At 33.3% G+C, this 14,755-nt stretch overlaps 3 protein-coding genes across 7 annotated transcripts; all 3 read right to left on the reverse strand.

Annotated features, from left to right (window-relative positions):
- Positions 1-241: 241 nt before the first annotated feature.
- LOC107931041 (serine/threonine-protein phosphatase 2A 65 kDa regulatory subunit A beta isoform) lies at positions 242-6,663 on the reverse strand. 2 transcript variants are annotated; one of them, XM_016862815.2, is made up of 13 exons: positions 6,527-6,663; positions 5,819-6,233; positions 4,591-4,837; positions 3,760-3,872; positions 3,364-3,443; positions 2,980-3,121; positions 2,777-2,857; positions 2,371-2,475; positions 2,085-2,267; positions 1,815-1,907; positions 1,582-1,721; positions 1,429-1,495; positions 242-525 (listed from the first exon to the last, which is right to left on the reverse strand). In XM_016862815.2, the coding sequence occupies exons 2-13, from the start codon at positions 6,209-6,211 to the stop codon at positions 403-405; spliced, it is 1,767 nt and encodes a 588-aa protein (XP_016718304.1). In that variant the 5' UTR covers positions 6,212-6,233; positions 6,527-6,663; the 3' UTR covers positions 242-402. The 2 variants fall into 2 exon arrangements, with proteins under 2 accessions (XP_016718304.1, XP_040939739.1); XM_041083805.1 differs by having other exon boundaries at positions 6,425-6,527.
- Positions 6,664-7,632: 969 nt separating this feature from the next.
- LOC107930945 (aluminum-activated malate transporter 9) lies at positions 7,633-11,566 on the reverse strand. Of its 4 annotated transcripts, XM_041083807.1 has the most exons (7): positions 11,162-11,524; positions 10,914-11,093; positions 10,099-10,236; positions 9,719-9,988; positions 9,486-9,622; positions 9,264-9,410; positions 7,633-8,655 (listed from the first exon to the last, which is right to left on the reverse strand). In XM_041083807.1, the coding sequence occupies exons 1-7, from the start codon at positions 11,193-11,195 to the stop codon at positions 7,951-7,953; spliced, it is 1,611 nt and encodes a 536-aa protein (XP_040939741.1). In that variant the 5' UTR covers positions 11,196-11,524; the 3' UTR covers positions 7,633-7,950. The 4 variants fall into 4 exon arrangements, with proteins under 4 accessions (XP_040939741.1, XP_016718204.2, XP_040939740.1 ...); XM_016862715.2 differs by having other exon boundaries at positions 10,914-11,566; XM_041083806.1 differs by having other exon boundaries at positions 9,264-9,622; positions 11,162-11,533.
- Positions 11,567-13,734: 2,168 nt separating this feature from the next.
- Positions 13,735-14,415, reverse strand: LOC121211486 (uncharacterized). Its single transcript, XM_041084252.1, has 2 exons — positions 14,086-14,415; positions 13,735-14,004 (listed from the first exon to the last, which is right to left on the reverse strand). Exons 1-2 carry the CDS (start codon positions 14,413-14,415, stop codon positions 13,735-13,737), a joined length of 600 nt encoding a protein of 199 aa, XP_040940186.1.
- Between the last annotated feature and the right edge of the window lie 340 nt (positions 14,416-14,755).

Here is a 14,755-nt window from a genome sequence, read left to right on the forward strand (position 1 = left end):
TATTATTAATTAATCTAAATTATTATTGTTAATTATTTGCACTAAAATATTGAACAGAACGCTTCAAAGTTTTTCTAAATAAAAAAAATTCAGTCAAAATAACTTAAAATTAGATATCAGATGTTCCAAAAAAATAACTAAGGTTAACAATTTGAATTAACTAACATTATAAGAATAATACGAGACTAGAACCATAAATTAGACCTAAAATTGTTAGACAAAAAGAAACTCAACAACTCAATTTTAGACAAATTACATATTTATATAGCAAAGGAGTGTTTCAATCTGGAAAAAAGATATACAATTAAAATAAGGGGAAAAAAAACAAAAGCTTTAAGGTAAAATAAATTCAAAAAGGAAAAAGGAAATGATGTAGAAGTGTGATAGAAGTAATGTACGGTTCTAGCTAGACATCATCATTTGTTGATCACTTGATTGTAGAGCTTGGGTGGCGAAATACCTGACATCAACATCTGGATCCTCACTTAATTCAACTAGGCATGGCCGAATTGTCTTCTCCACCACCTGTTCGTATTTATTACTCATCCATAATTCAAACAACACCACCAAATATATATATAACTAAACCAATTATTATCACTCTTAAAATGCTTTTATTAAATTTATTAGTGTAATATTTTCAAATAAAAAAATCATAAAGAAAAATTTTAACCGTGTTAACTATCCAACATACATTTTTTAATTTAAAAAAAAACTAAAATTTTCAAAATAAAAAAATAAAAAATAAAAGTACCACGTAAGTTATTGTACTAAAAATCAAATTGTGTAGTCCCTACTCAAAAAATAATAAATTAATCACTATACTTTCTATTAAAGAGCAAATTAATTTTTTTTGTTAAAAAATTTATCCATTTATGTGGTTAAAAATTGACATAATTAACAAAATAATCAAAAAGTGACATGTTGCATGCCACATGTACCTCATGCTAATATACATGAACAATTTCCAACTATAGAAATGGATGCAATTTTAACAGAACTAATTTGCTCTTTAATCTAAGATATAGTGACTATTTTACTCATTTTTTTATTAAAGAACAAAATGTAATCTAAATTTTAATATAAGAGCCTCCATAGTACTTTTATCAAAAAATTTAACAGTTTAAATAATTAAACTTGCATTTCTAAATACAAAAAAATAAAATGACTAGATCCCTCGAAATAAAAGTAAAAAAGCGATAAATAAAAAGATACAAGAACTTGAAACATACTTTAGCCTAGAGTCTAAGCAAAAGCCAAAAAGACACCTAATGAAACAAAATAGGCATTGCATATGAAAATTTTGCATGCTAGTAGCAAACTCAACCCCTTTTTTCTATATCAATATCCGACGCATTTTCGAACAAGAGGGTAGAATATACTCCGAATATATGATTTTCCCTTTAAAACGAAAATAAATTTACTTACAGATTGATCAACAATAGGGATAAGTGACTGCAACACCTTGGCGACATTAAATTTGATGTTCGGAACCCTGTGATCATGCAATTTTTGGTCACATAATTGAAGTCAAAGAATTCAAACAAATAGTTTCACATCGAAAACTGGTGTCAGCATTACCTATCTTTAGAAGCATTAATAACCACGGGCAGAAGTTTTGAACAAGTAATATCCTTTCCCATAACAGGGGCAAGTAGAGAAACCGCATGTAGAATGGTCATCCGATATAGATAATGCGGGTTGTTTATCATGTCCAAAACCTGTTCAATAGATTTTCCGGAAAAGAAATCTTATTCAGACCAGGCATCATCTTCGGGTATCTTCTTATAGATTTATAGGAGAACGAGACTGACCTGTGGAACTATATGCTGCATTGCCCAATCAGGTCCAAATTCTTCCGTGAGGCGCTTCACGTTATTAGCAGCAGCATCACGTATAGAATAAACCTAAAATTGCAACGATGAAGTTAGACAATTGAGGATTCTCGAATAGGCAGGGAGAAGTTCCAGATTGACATTGACGTAAATATTTCATAATGAGACACTTCAACAGGAATAGAATCATAAAGAACCGAGCACATGAACTCTATTTTTTCTTTTGCTCCATATCAAAGTTCTGTGCACCTTATCTTTTAACCATTGCATGCAGAGTGCACCAAGTTTGTCATCGAAGAAGCCAACACCCAATTGGCTTGCCAATAAAGGTATGTATTCTATTATTGCAAGCCGAACCCTCCAGTGTCTATCCTCTGCGAGCTCCACAATTGCAGGCAATAGGGACTGGGACAGCAAATCAATTCCAATTACCTGAAATGATAGGGCATGTAAAACGCTGTGGTGTTCAGAAATTGAGGCATATTAGAATTAGAAAACAAAACGGCTTCTTAATAAATCTTAAATTACGTCCTACCTGGTTGACTTGATCAAGCTTGCTAATGATATTCAGTCGGACATCTGGAAATTCATCTTTTAGAAGAGAAAGAAATATAGGAAGCAATTGTTCTATGGTCGCATCCTACAACCATCAAACAAGATAACATTATCGTGTGTGAAGAAAGAATGCTATTTCAATTATAATGCAACAGAACAATGCAATCTAGAACAAATATGAGATGCAACAATAATAAATCAGTGAGACATCTAATTTGTCCACTCATCACAAAATACACCTACATACTTGCGGTTAACATGAGGATAAGCGACCAGAAAATGTCATAAAAGGAGGATGAGCATCTATTCAACAACCAATACTACACAAAAAGAATGAATTTCATAGAGGTGGACTGTATGAGAACAAAAAGAGACAGTGTCTTTACCTTCCCCAAAATGGGTGCCATTCCCATTATAACTGAAGCCAAAGCAGAACGGACATGTTGGGACGAATCTGTTGATAATTCCTAAAGCAGGCAACAAGAACTAATTTAGAAGGACATAGCAAGGGTGGAAAGACTAGATTACCACAAGAAATGAAGTGAAAAATTGGATGGAGTAGTCAAAAGTATTCCATAAGCATTTTTACCTTGACACAAGGAAGAATGTTCTGAATTGCTAATTCTGAATTCAGAATTCGGCAAAATTTAGTTACTTTCCCAGCAGCAGCTATCCGGACTTCAGCTTCATTATCACGAAGTAGGCGAACATATGCAGGTACTAGGTCCGACCTAAACAAGTAAACTTTATCATTCAATGATAGTTGATAAGCATGTCCAAAAATAAAAGTTCATTAAAAGTAATTTAAATAATTTTTGAATGGCTGAAGCCAATTGTAGAGAGGAAACAAGGAAGTTCATCAATATTGACCAAGGGAATAGGAAGAAGGTAAAACAACAGAAAATAGGTAGAACAAAAGATGCCAGGACAGCAGAAAATAATACGGTTTATGCCTCATGATTATAGAAGTTACCTAGTAGGCTCAGGACCAACAGCTTCACACAGCTCATACAACTGATTTGCGACCATGTAACGGACACGCCAAGATTTGTCCTAGAAGCAATAGTAATACCAATAAAATATAACTCAAAACTATATATTACAATATTTAAGAATGGGAAAAGCGAGAAGCAGAAAGGGAAAAAATAAAAATAATTAAAAGAACAATAATGTCCATCACATTTTACATCAAGAAGCAAGAAAAAAAAGCCTTATAAATTAACTAGAAACCATACAAAATATTGCATCAAATAGAAATACAATTTATATTCTCTGAATGAAGAACAAATCTTAAGCTTAGAGGTTAATGAATTTCTAGTGAAGTGAATCAAACTTGTTTGTAACATAATATTCATAACACATGGTCCACCTGTGAGAAATTAACTATGACAGGGAGAATGTGAGCGACACAATCTTGGGGTTCCAACAACTTTCCAAGAGCTGCACAGCCCTCAACAGCTAACAATCGGACAGAATCTTGATCTGCAGAGACAAAAAACAAGCTGTTCAAACTCTGCTACAAATTACGAAGTTGAAAACAATAATAGAAAACTAAATACGCAGAATAAAAGGCACGAGTATGAAAAAATGCTCATAGATAAAGGAATCATTGTTCTTTTGTTTATAAAATAAGGTTAGAATCCCATAAAGTACATTATCATCCTTAGTTATGGTTCACACATGAAACACTAGATAAATTTCACTAATTCTTTGATATAATTGTTTGAAAAGATTGAAAGGAAAAAGATTGTAGCTAGCTTGCTGGTAGAACAGCTCAAATATCCTTTGATTTAGTTTTATGGGTGACCATCAATTACTCTTGCTCATAAACAATAATTCTCGAATTTGTTAGGGGAAAAAAATAATAAGGGAAGAAGTTGAAAATTTCCGAAATGCAGTCTTCAAATTTTTCAATATGAAAATGAAAGGCTAGAAATAGAAAGGAGCAGCTTGCTACCCCTTTCCCAATTCACCTTCCTTCAAGTTTGAACCTAAATCCGTCCTCCGTAAAAGAAAGAAAAGCACCATAAGGCTACTAAACACTCCCCTCATGATTTTTTACCAGGATTGTTTAGCTCAAATCACTTATCCTGCACTTCTATCTGTTTAAAATATTTCAAAGCATATATTCAACAATGAATTATCAGCAAAACAAGCAATCATAATGAAGCAAAAAAGATAAATTAGGTAATCTACATACCATCCTGCGTCAAATCATCAAACATAGACATAATGTCCACCTTCAAATGAGGTGCTTCTACAGTAGCAGCAAATTTTCCAAGATTTGTCGCAGCAGATCTCCTAACCATGGGCATGTCATCTTGGCAAAGTTGACCGTATAATGTTCTTAATTCAGTTTTCAGTGCCTCTGGGGCACTTGGGTATGCAATATGAAACAATCCACAAGAGGAAACTCGAGCTGTAAACCACTCACCAGCAGCCAATCTCTGCATGTTGAAGACAACCACATTCAACACATTCATTTCATTTTTAGTGAGGTAAGACCATATCAAGTATTATTAAGGAGATTACAGTCAATAACAAATTTGAGTAAATATCAAGGATAACACCATTAACTGGTGACTAGGCTCAGAAATTATCACATTATATATGGTACAATTATCCAAATGAAAACAAGGCAGGGCAGCAGAACAATAAAATCAGCAGTTAACATACAGTTTTCGAGCATTACAAGATGGAAACACTATATCATGCATCCATCTTAAGGCATTCAACTTGCATTTTATATGGTACAATTATCCAAAAGAAATCAAGGCAGAGCAGTGGAACAATAAAATCAGCAGTTCAATGACAGAAATATTACTAATTTTTGAAACACAAAACACAAATGCAATTATACTTTCATCCACTCTGGTTTATATACAGTTTTCAAGCATTACAAGATGGAAACGCTATATCATGCATCCATACTAAGGCATTCAACTTACATCTTATATGGTACAATTATCTAAATGAAAACAAGGGAGAGCAGCAGAACATGAAAATTAGCAGTTAATGACAGAAATATTGCTAATTTTGATACACAAAACACAAGATGCAATAATACTTCAATCCACTCTGGTTTATACAGTTTTCAAGCATTACAAGATGGAAACACTATATCATGCATCCATATTAAGGCATTCAACTTACATTATATATGGTAAAATCATCCAAATGAAAACAAGGCAGAGCAGTAGAACATGCAAATCAGCAGTTAATGACAGAAATATTACTAATTTTAAAACACAAGATGCAATTATACTTTCATCCATTCTGGTTTATACACAGTTTTCAAGCATTACAAGATAGAAACACCATACCATGCATCCTTATTAAGGCACTCAACTTTCTAATTTCTATCTCAACAAACATGCAAAACCATATAAATTATATAAACACAAAAAAATAATAATAATAATAATAACCTTCAACAGTGGAATAAAGAACTCAACCAAGTCCTGCTCTCTCATTTGAGCACCAATTCTACACAACGACTCAACAGCCTTATCCCTCACACAAGTTTCCTCAACAATGCAAAGAGTCTCCAACGGAGGCAACAAAACATTAGCATGTTCCACACCTCCAACATAAGGAATAAAAACTCCCAATTCTTCAGCCATGGCAAGGAGAACTTCATCATCGTCATCATTGTTCTCACTAAGAAAAGGAATCAATTCTTTTCGAGTCCTTTCTTCACCAAGGGCACGTGCAATCGTAGAAAGCTTACGGATCGAGTTCAAACGAAGCTGTATATCTTCGTTCTTTAGCTCATCGATCAACACCGCAATGGGATACAAAGGCTCGTCGATCATTGCCATGTTAACTCGCGAGATCTAACACCTGTAAATACACACCAATAAACTCAAAATAATCATTTAATTTTACACATCAAAATTTTGAAAAAAATATAGAAATTAGAGTTAAATCCAAACAACTAGTTACAGAGATCCTAATAAATGCTGAGACAAAAAGTGATCCAATTTATAAACAAATCGAAAAATAAATGGAAAAAAAAAAAGAATCTCTGTAACTTATATCGACTAAAGCTGCAGAGAACCAAAGAGGAGATCTATAAATTCAGAGAAAACAAATGTTCTTAAACGGTGAAACAGAGGAAAAGAAAAATGGAGTACCTCTTGAGGGTTCGAGTCAATTGCCGGTTTAATCTAAAGCTAGATTTTATATATAAGCGGACACATAGAAAGAAAGAGAGGGATCGATCCGTAAAAGATTTAGAGATTTGTGAAAGGTCAAAATATGGTCTAAGTACCTATAACTTTTTGTAAATTTAGAATTTAATCTATACTTTTTATATTTTAAAATTTAACTTCAATTGTCAATGTTACCTTAATTTTTTTTCAATTTTACTGATATGACATTTTAAAATTTAAAAATACTCATTTATTAGTTATGTAATAAAAAATTGTTATAATAAACTTAAATTTGATAGAAAAATTTTAATGTATGGACAAATGAACTTGCAATTTTTTAATTTGAAAGGTTAATTTCTTGAAAAAAAAATGTAATTTCTACTTATGTAATTATCTATGCATAAGATAGCTTTTTTTTTACTGTAACACTATGGTTAGTGAGAAACAGTGTTGCTTTTCATATGCCTTAGAATAATTCCAACATTCTAAAAGGGGTGGTTGGGAAAGACAGCGGGTTTTATTCACTTGCGCACACTGACCATATCATCCGAAGGGCACATACAGTTGGAGTGAGATGGCAAGCACCGAGAGATGGTTGAGCGAAACTCGGTTGATCGACTTCGGAAACTCAGGATTGGCGGGCTTGGGCGCAATCAATAGAGACTCCAATGGATATGAATTAAGCAAGCTTACCTTCAGGTGATATTAACTCAGTTTGATCAGATTTTCTGAACCATTCATAATATTTCGATTCGATTCAGTTCGATTTTCGATTGTTTTATATTAATTTTTTGTTTTTTATTTGAAGACTTATTTTGACAAAAATAATTATACATGCTGTTTCAAATAGAAAATCTTTTTCTTATATTATAAAAATTAAAATTAATTATAAATTAAATAAAAAATAGATTCGGTTTGAGTTCACAGTTGTTAAAGTTTCCGTTCCACAAACTGTTCAAACCGATTTTTCTTTGCTCAATCTCCTTAGGCATGTTTTTTTGTATTCATCCTTTTCATTACTACGCTTGGTGCATCTTAGCACCAAACAACAAAAGCCAGCCTGATTAAAAGTTCAATAGGGCATACAATAAGGAAACTTCTCAATATACATAAATGAATCACAATAAAACCACATAATGACCAACGAAAAAAATTGCATTCTTTACGAGTAAACTACATATGCTAGCGCCTTTTTTGCGTCCCAAGGCAGTACAAAGGGTTCTAGTGGCTAGGGTGTGCTTGTGCCCTTGACAACACTGGCATATAGTCTCTGTACATTGTTTGATTCATTTAAGTAAAAAAGTTCTGCTTCAAAAGTTTTTTTTCACTTTCCGTTTGAATGTTTTTGCCGACTAATCAAAATCCTAAACTTGTTGAGGCCCGTGTCTTAAGCTGTTAGACCTGATTTAGGCTTCAGGCCGATACCATTTCCATCTAAACAATCTTGACCAAAAGCCAATGGGCTCTCTTGCTGCTGCTGGTAGCTCTTCGGGTTCCTTAAAGTTTGCTTTCTCACTCAACTCTTCAAACGAGTCAACAACATTTTCAAGCCTGGCAACGAATTCTATCAAAAGTGAAGTGAATGTTGCCAGTGACAACGCACTTGCATTCTCGTATGTTTTAGACTCTTCCAAGGGTGGTGATGTATCAGTAGCAAAAGAACGGGGTGCAGGCCACGATATCTGCTTCTTCAGTAAGTCGTTAGAGGGAACAACGGGAGAGACTGAAAGGCTGACACCTACATTAGTCTGCTGGCCGTCCCAACTATTTGGTATAGGAACCGATTTGAGATCAAGTACTGCTTCACTGAGGGACTTATAAGCCAGGACTTTGTGTTCTTCGTTATCCAAGTTTCGTGAATCTTGAGGCTCTACTGGACTATGTGGTCTATTTCCGATTTCCCAACTCTCGGCATTGACAAGAAGGTAGGATTTCCGGTCAACTTTGTTTTGCAACTCCTCAGCAGCTCCAAGTACATCGAATAGCATGTCACGAGGACCTAATTTCTCCATCTTTTTAACTTTGTTGCCAAGCTCACGCAATAATCTAGCACCTGTAGCACCTACCCTCTGAAGTTCATGATAAAAGACTTGTCTCCGTTCAGGTGGAGCCTATACAAAAGTTACTAAGATTTGAGATACATGAAATCGAGGACAATAGCAACAACATCTATTCAGAGGGAAAAAGAAAAGTGGCACTAGAGCACATTTCAATGAGGGGTAAGTAAAAGTACTATAGAGGCCCTTGTACAAAAAGCAAGATTGTCTTTTTCCCCCTTTACTCAAAAAATAAGCAAATCAGCCTTTGTATGTTAGGTTAAAGAGCAAATTGGTCTTTTTTGTTAAAAATTTCATCCATTTCTACTATTAAAAATTGGTGTGACTGATGGACCAGTTTCAACAGTAGAAATGGATAGAATTTTTAACAGAAGGATCAGTTTGCTCTTTGATCTAACATATAGGGACTAAATTTGCCAATTTTTTTAGTAGAGAGGGCAAAATGCAATCCAACTCCTAGTATAAAGGCTTTCATGATACTTTTATCATGAGGGGTAGCATTAGAACGAATATTCCAATGGGTTTGTTGTTCCACTAACGATCACTTGGGGATCCTACTGTCAATACAGCTATGGAACAAACAAAGCAAGAAGAAAGGAAGGTACTTGTAATCATATTGGCAATCAATTGCATAAATTTGAGACATGAAAGAATATATATACCTGTATTTCTGAAAGTATACAACCATGTAATGCCATGACCATGAATGCACAATGCCTCAATGCTCCACTTAGTCTGGCATAATTCTTCCAAGGATAACCAAGTGACTTGTAAGGGCCATGGGGAGGCTCCCATATGGCAAAACCCAACTTCACAACGGGAAAAAAAAAAATCAGAGAATGGGAAGAAAAGTGAAAGACGATACATAAATGCAACAAATTTACCAGAGCTTCCTCTTGACTTATAGATTCTACAGCTGATCTATAGCCATTATAAACTGGATCATCAGAAGCTTGATAAGTTAGGATTCTGGAAGGGACCCTTTCATATTCAACACAATTAAGGTACCCTTTAACACATCCTGATCAAACATGGAAGGAAACAAGCATGAAGTTGCCATTAATTTCAAATTCAGATGAGATATATGAATTAGAAAACATTAGGTGCATGCTATAACCTTCTAAGGAATATGCCACACTCATAAAATTTTTGGCCACCAAATTGTGTAGATCCTCACCAGCCCAGATTGGATAAATGCATACATTAACAGCTAAAGAAACACCAGCACCAAGTGCAATCAGAAAAAATCGTGTCACAGCTGTATGAATGAAATCTCCTGTTCTATACCCAGATACTATTACGAAACAATATGTCAAAACAAACACTCGGAATCCATACTCATAAGGCTTCATTGTTGGGTATAGTTTTGCATAAGTTGAAAGAAATCCTGGCGATAGATGGAATAATATCAGAGAAAACATAGTTGCAAATTTTAAAAGGGACCACTAGGTAATAATATGACACATAAGATGAAAAAACAAGACCACAAAACCATACCTGTGATAAAGATGCTTATAACAACAACAATTTCTTCCCATTGTCCAGCCAACTCCGACAATTCTGCCACAGCAAGAGCAAGCCCTCCAGCCGATAATGTCCCCAGCCCACGGTTAAACCCTTTGCTAAGAGTTGCTCCTGTAAAAAAAAGGCGACCATTAAATTTGTAAATAAAACAAAACATATGGTTCTTTATGCTAGTTAGAAAAAATGCAAACAGGAAAGAAATAATGAATTAAAAAAGTTATGGATATAATCAAATAAAGCTTGCCTGCTCATACTGTATTTCATGATTACTGGTTTGACATACATATATTTAGTATAGAACCAAATGGTGAATTGGCTTTTTATGTACTTCAATCAGTAAAATATTATCACATGCATTGCCCACAGTGAGCATAAAAGCGAGTATGATGAACAAAGCCCAGGGGAATAAACAAAAACAGAACCAATACCAAAACAAAAGACACTCTCTCATGTACCAATATCAAAACAAAATGACCTCTCCCATGGATAAAAACAAATTGCCCTCGTTAATACAAGGCGGCAACATTAAGCCTCTTTCTGTTAGTTGGTTCTTGCTTTTAGAAACGAAAGAAAAATGTACATTTGCATGCAAAAGGCCAAAAGTAAGTGTAACTTTGAAGAATTAAAAACTACAGGCAAATCTATGCAACAAAAACAAGAGTATACGATTGCAGAAGAACAATTGAAAAAATAATTACTAGTACGAAATTAATTTATAATTATGATTTATGACCCACGGAAGAAAATTATTACAAAATACCCAATTTACTAAAACAAAACAAAATTACCTATACTGAATTCAAAGACTACGACAACAGTAAGAATAGCCCAAACCGAGTATTGACTTAGTTCCTTGATGGGTTCTTCTTTCAAGAAAATAAGTAAAGAAATAAGTGCTAAGGCAAGACCCATCTTGGCAGAGAAAACAATCTTTCTGGGATCCGATATGCCCATCTGCCATGCCTGGCCTGCAACATATTGGACTTCCTTTAAGAACCCAGTTACTTTTTCACTTATGAATCTATAGGAATACCACCTGCATCGTTGTTGTTGCAGTTCTTCTTCTTCATTGGTGAGTCCCAAGACTGAATACCCCTTTGTTTTCTCCCTTCTCTCTAGAAGAGAATGCCTAAAGGAACCTAATTTGGCAGCCATTGAGAACCAGAAACTTTCTTTTTCTTGCACAGATAGTTGAGAGAAGGTATGAAATGAATCACTGTGGGATTCCCTTGAAAAATCTGTATTAATTAGTAATTAATATTTTTTTCTTTGAAGGAATTCAATTGCACTGGACGAGAAGAAGAGGCAGAAGAAACGACGGCGTTTGTTTAGTTGGTGGGTGACGTACGAATGAAAGTACCAAACACTGGGGACCCGCGCAAGCGGCCCAGACCGTATCCCTTCAAGTTTAATTTCAACCGTTCATCGTTGGAGCCGAATTTAGAGACCTTGTAATTTGTATACCATTGAGCAAAATACTGAAAATGCCTTATATACGTAAGCTAAGCTTTAGGTCAAATTTGTACAAAAAAGTCTTGTGCAGATTTTCTTGGATAATAGAAAACATCGAACAAAATGTGTTTTGTTTAAATTTTTTAAAATAATTTTTAAAAAGTAAAAATATGTAAAAAAATAAAAAAATTTATTATTTTGTTTTCTAAAAGTAAAAATGATAAAATAATTATTTTTAACAATGAATTTACCTTTGTAAAAAATTATTTTTTCAATATTTTTTTAATATTAAATTTGGCCTCACATTCGAATGCATATAAATGAAAAATATATATTCCATTTTTGTTATAGAAAAAAATAGCATGTTTTCATTATTAAATGAAAAAAGCACAGAAAACTCAAATGCTCCAAACATAATTTCCTTTTTAACGAATTTCTAATTGAGGTAGAAGAAGGCTCGTAAAAATTATTTCATTAAATTTACGTGCAATGCGTATGATAAAATATTTTTTCCTAAAATAATAATGCATACTAATTTATATGGAAAGCAAAAATAAATAAATAAATACTATTTGATCCAAATTTAAATTCACTTAAAATAATCATCACTTAACGAATGATTAACTAATGTTCAACATCATATTTATAATTATTTTTCTGAACTCTTTTACCTCATCTGTGTGAACGATTTGAGAAACTGAAGTAAGGGCGATAGATCTAATGTCGTGAGCTCCCATGATCTAGCTATATAACTTTGAGTTTTCACTTTGAGAGCTTGATTTATTTTTATAGAGTATTGATTCTTATCGTTAATGTTCATTTCATAACGACGATTTGAATGGTTAAAATCACAATGTTGCCGATTTGAGATCCAAGGAACATTCTTTTTAGTGTGTATCAATAAGGTTAAAAGAGTAACTCAATGAAGAAATTGGGTAACTACAAGAGAAAAACAAATAACAGAAAAAGAACGATTTTTAAGATTTAATAATTGGCATTTTTAGGATTTAATCATTAGCATAATGATTTATTTGGTCTTCAAACTTTACAAAAAATCATTTTAATTTTTTATTTAATTTTTCATCTTTTTTAGTTTTAAATTGATGTTAGGAAAAATTAATGTTTTTTAACTTTACTGATGTTGTCTACACGTAAATGACGCTCCAACATTTATTACTTAACAATTCACATGTATGTCACATTAATAAAGTTAATAACCATTAAATTTTTATTTATTTTGGAGTGGTTTAAAAAATATATAAATTTGAAGACTAAAAAAAGTAAAAAAAAATTAAATGGAGGTTAAATAATTTTTTTTTTAAATTTAAAGGAAAAAAGAAAATCATTATGCCTTAATCATTTATACTTTTTTCAATATTAATACTTTTGCCTGAATCTAATGAAATCCATGGGCTGGTAGAAAGCGCAAGGTGACGTGTATCTCTAATATCAAAACCATTTTACAAAAACCATAAACTATATTTCAAGTCCCTGTATAATTTATATATTTAAAATTTATTCTATCTACTAGTCTATCTATTTTAAAATTTACCAACTAAGTACCTGCATTTTTTATCTACTTTAATATTTAAATTTAAAAAATGTAAACTGTTTGAAGACGTGTCTTTCTGAAATTATATCATAATGTCAAAATTTTAAATCCTTACCTAACAAAAATAAATTTAATTATAAAGTTGGTACGAAAAAGTAAAGCAATAAAAATAAATTTAACTGTCTAATTGGGGCTAGAAATTATAATCACATTGCTTTTATTTAAATTAAATATTAATTTACGAGTTAGTTACTCAATTCACAATGAAGAGGTTTTTTTTTTTAATACACTAAAAGTAAAGAAATAAAATTTTAAATTTTAAACTTCTATCATGTAAATTTCAGACGAAACTTTTAATCTTTACTCTAAATAATTCTTATTATAAAATTTTCCTAACTTATTAAGTAGTTATTTTTAAAGTTTAAATTTTTAACGAGAACGAAGCTTTATTACATAATTTTATTTTTTTCTCCTCATTTAATAATTACCCAAAATCTAAATAAAAAAAACCCTAATCTAGCATCAAAAAGTGACCCTAAATGTCCATATCGATATTCGACCACAAAGAAACGGCACCGTTGTCGCTTGATTTTTTTTTTCTTTATCTACAAAGCAGAGAGCGATTCAGGCCACCACGTCAACTCCGAAATATCCGCCGATGTATCAAATAAACCTCCAAACGCCACAAAATCACCGCTTTTACTATGGCTATTATTATTATCGCTATTGATAACCGAGTCACCGCCGACTCCAAACTCGAACGATTCGTAACTCGGAATCGGAAATTCATACCCCATCATATCCGCTAATCCAACTAATCCTGTCCCTCCACCTTCCTCCACATCAACGGTCGCAAGTTTCTCCTCAAAATCCGGCTGTAAATCCAACTGGTATCAAGAAGCTTCTAAACCAAACCCTAGCTCCCGCCGGGACTCGCCGGAATCTAATTCCTGTACCGGATCCTGAGCGGGGACCGAGATCTCTTCTTCGAAGCTTTTGATAACCAAGTCGAGACCCTGAATCTCCGGATCAAGTCCAATAACCGGATCCGAATCGTCCAAGATATCAAGCAAATCCTCCTGGATACGCTTCACATCCGGCGACTGAATTCCCTCGTCGTCAGGATCAGGTTCCGCATAAGTAACTTCAGGAGAGTTCGAGCCCGTATTCTCCGAGTCAACTCGAGCGAGCTTTGAATTATGGACCGACTCCAAATTACCCCCCGATTCAAACTCCTCAAACTCTACTCGAGCTCTCTTGTTTCCTTTATTATCCTCCATCGCCATTGAAGAACTTTTACACTTTAATATACCATGTTAAGATACTGATTGGATAGTGTGAGAAACAATAAAGAAAATGCGGGAAAATTATTTGAGTGGCAAAAAGGGGAGAACTGGGAACGGGTTTATATAGTAGTTGCAAACATGAGGCGGATTTTGAATTTACCTTTTTTTTAACAATTTTTTTCAAAAAAAGAAAATAGAAAAAAATAATTAAACATAAAAAAACAGATATTTTAATTTAAAAATTGAGGATAAAATAGAGGCGCGTGTAGTGCGCAGCCGAAAAAGGTAAGGTTTTTACCTTTGACGAGTCATTCACGGGATTCGCTGTCTTTCTTTTTAT

Source organism: Gossypium hirsutum, chromosome A12 (assembly GCF_007990345.1).
Source record: "Gossypium hirsutum isolate 1008001.06 chromosome A12, Gossypium_hirsutum_v2.1, whole genome shotgun sequence".
NCBI classification, from domain to species: domain Eukaryota; kingdom Viridiplantae; phylum Streptophyta; class Magnoliopsida; order Malvales; family Malvaceae; genus Gossypium; species Gossypium hirsutum.

What these genes read in the sequence shown, in the direction of transcription:
- LOC121211486 (XM_041084252.1), bottom strand. Translation starts at nt 14,415, where the DNA reads ATGGCGATGGAGGATAATAAAGGAAACAAGAGAGCTCGAGTAGAGTTT. An exon ending in CGGTCCCCGCTCAGGATCCG is followed by an intron (nt 14,005 to 14,085) that starts GTACAGGAATTA and finishes TTGGATTTACAG; the next exon opens with CCGGATTTTGAGGAGAAACT.
- LOC107930945 (XM_016862714.2), bottom strand. Translation starts at nt 11,280, where the DNA reads ATGGCTGCCAAATTAGGTTCCTTTAGGCATTCTCTTCTAGAGAGAAGG. An exon ending in AGTCTTTGAATTCAGTATAG is followed by an intron (nt 10,237 to 10,913) that starts GTAATTTTGTTT and finishes TTTTTTTTACAG; the next exon opens with GAGCAACTCTTAGCAAAGGG. An exon ending in TGTGGCATATTCCTTAGAAG is followed by an intron (nt 9,623 to 9,718) that starts GTTATAGCATGC and finishes ATGTTTGATCAG; the next exon opens with GATGTGTTAAAGGGTACCTT.
- LOC107931041 (XM_016862815.2), bottom strand. Translation starts at nt 6,211, where the DNA reads ATGGCAATGATCGACGAGCCTTTGTATCCCATTGCGGTGTTGATCGAT. An exon ending in ACATTCTTCCTTGTGTCAAG is followed by an intron (nt 2,858 to 2,979) that starts GTAAAAATGCTT and finishes TGCCTGCTTTAG; the next exon opens with GAATTATCAACAGATTCGTC. An exon ending in ATTAATGCTTCTAAAGATAG is followed by an intron (nt 1,496 to 1,581) that starts GTAATGCTGACA and finishes GCATGATCACAG; the next exon opens with GGTTCCGAACATCAAATTTA.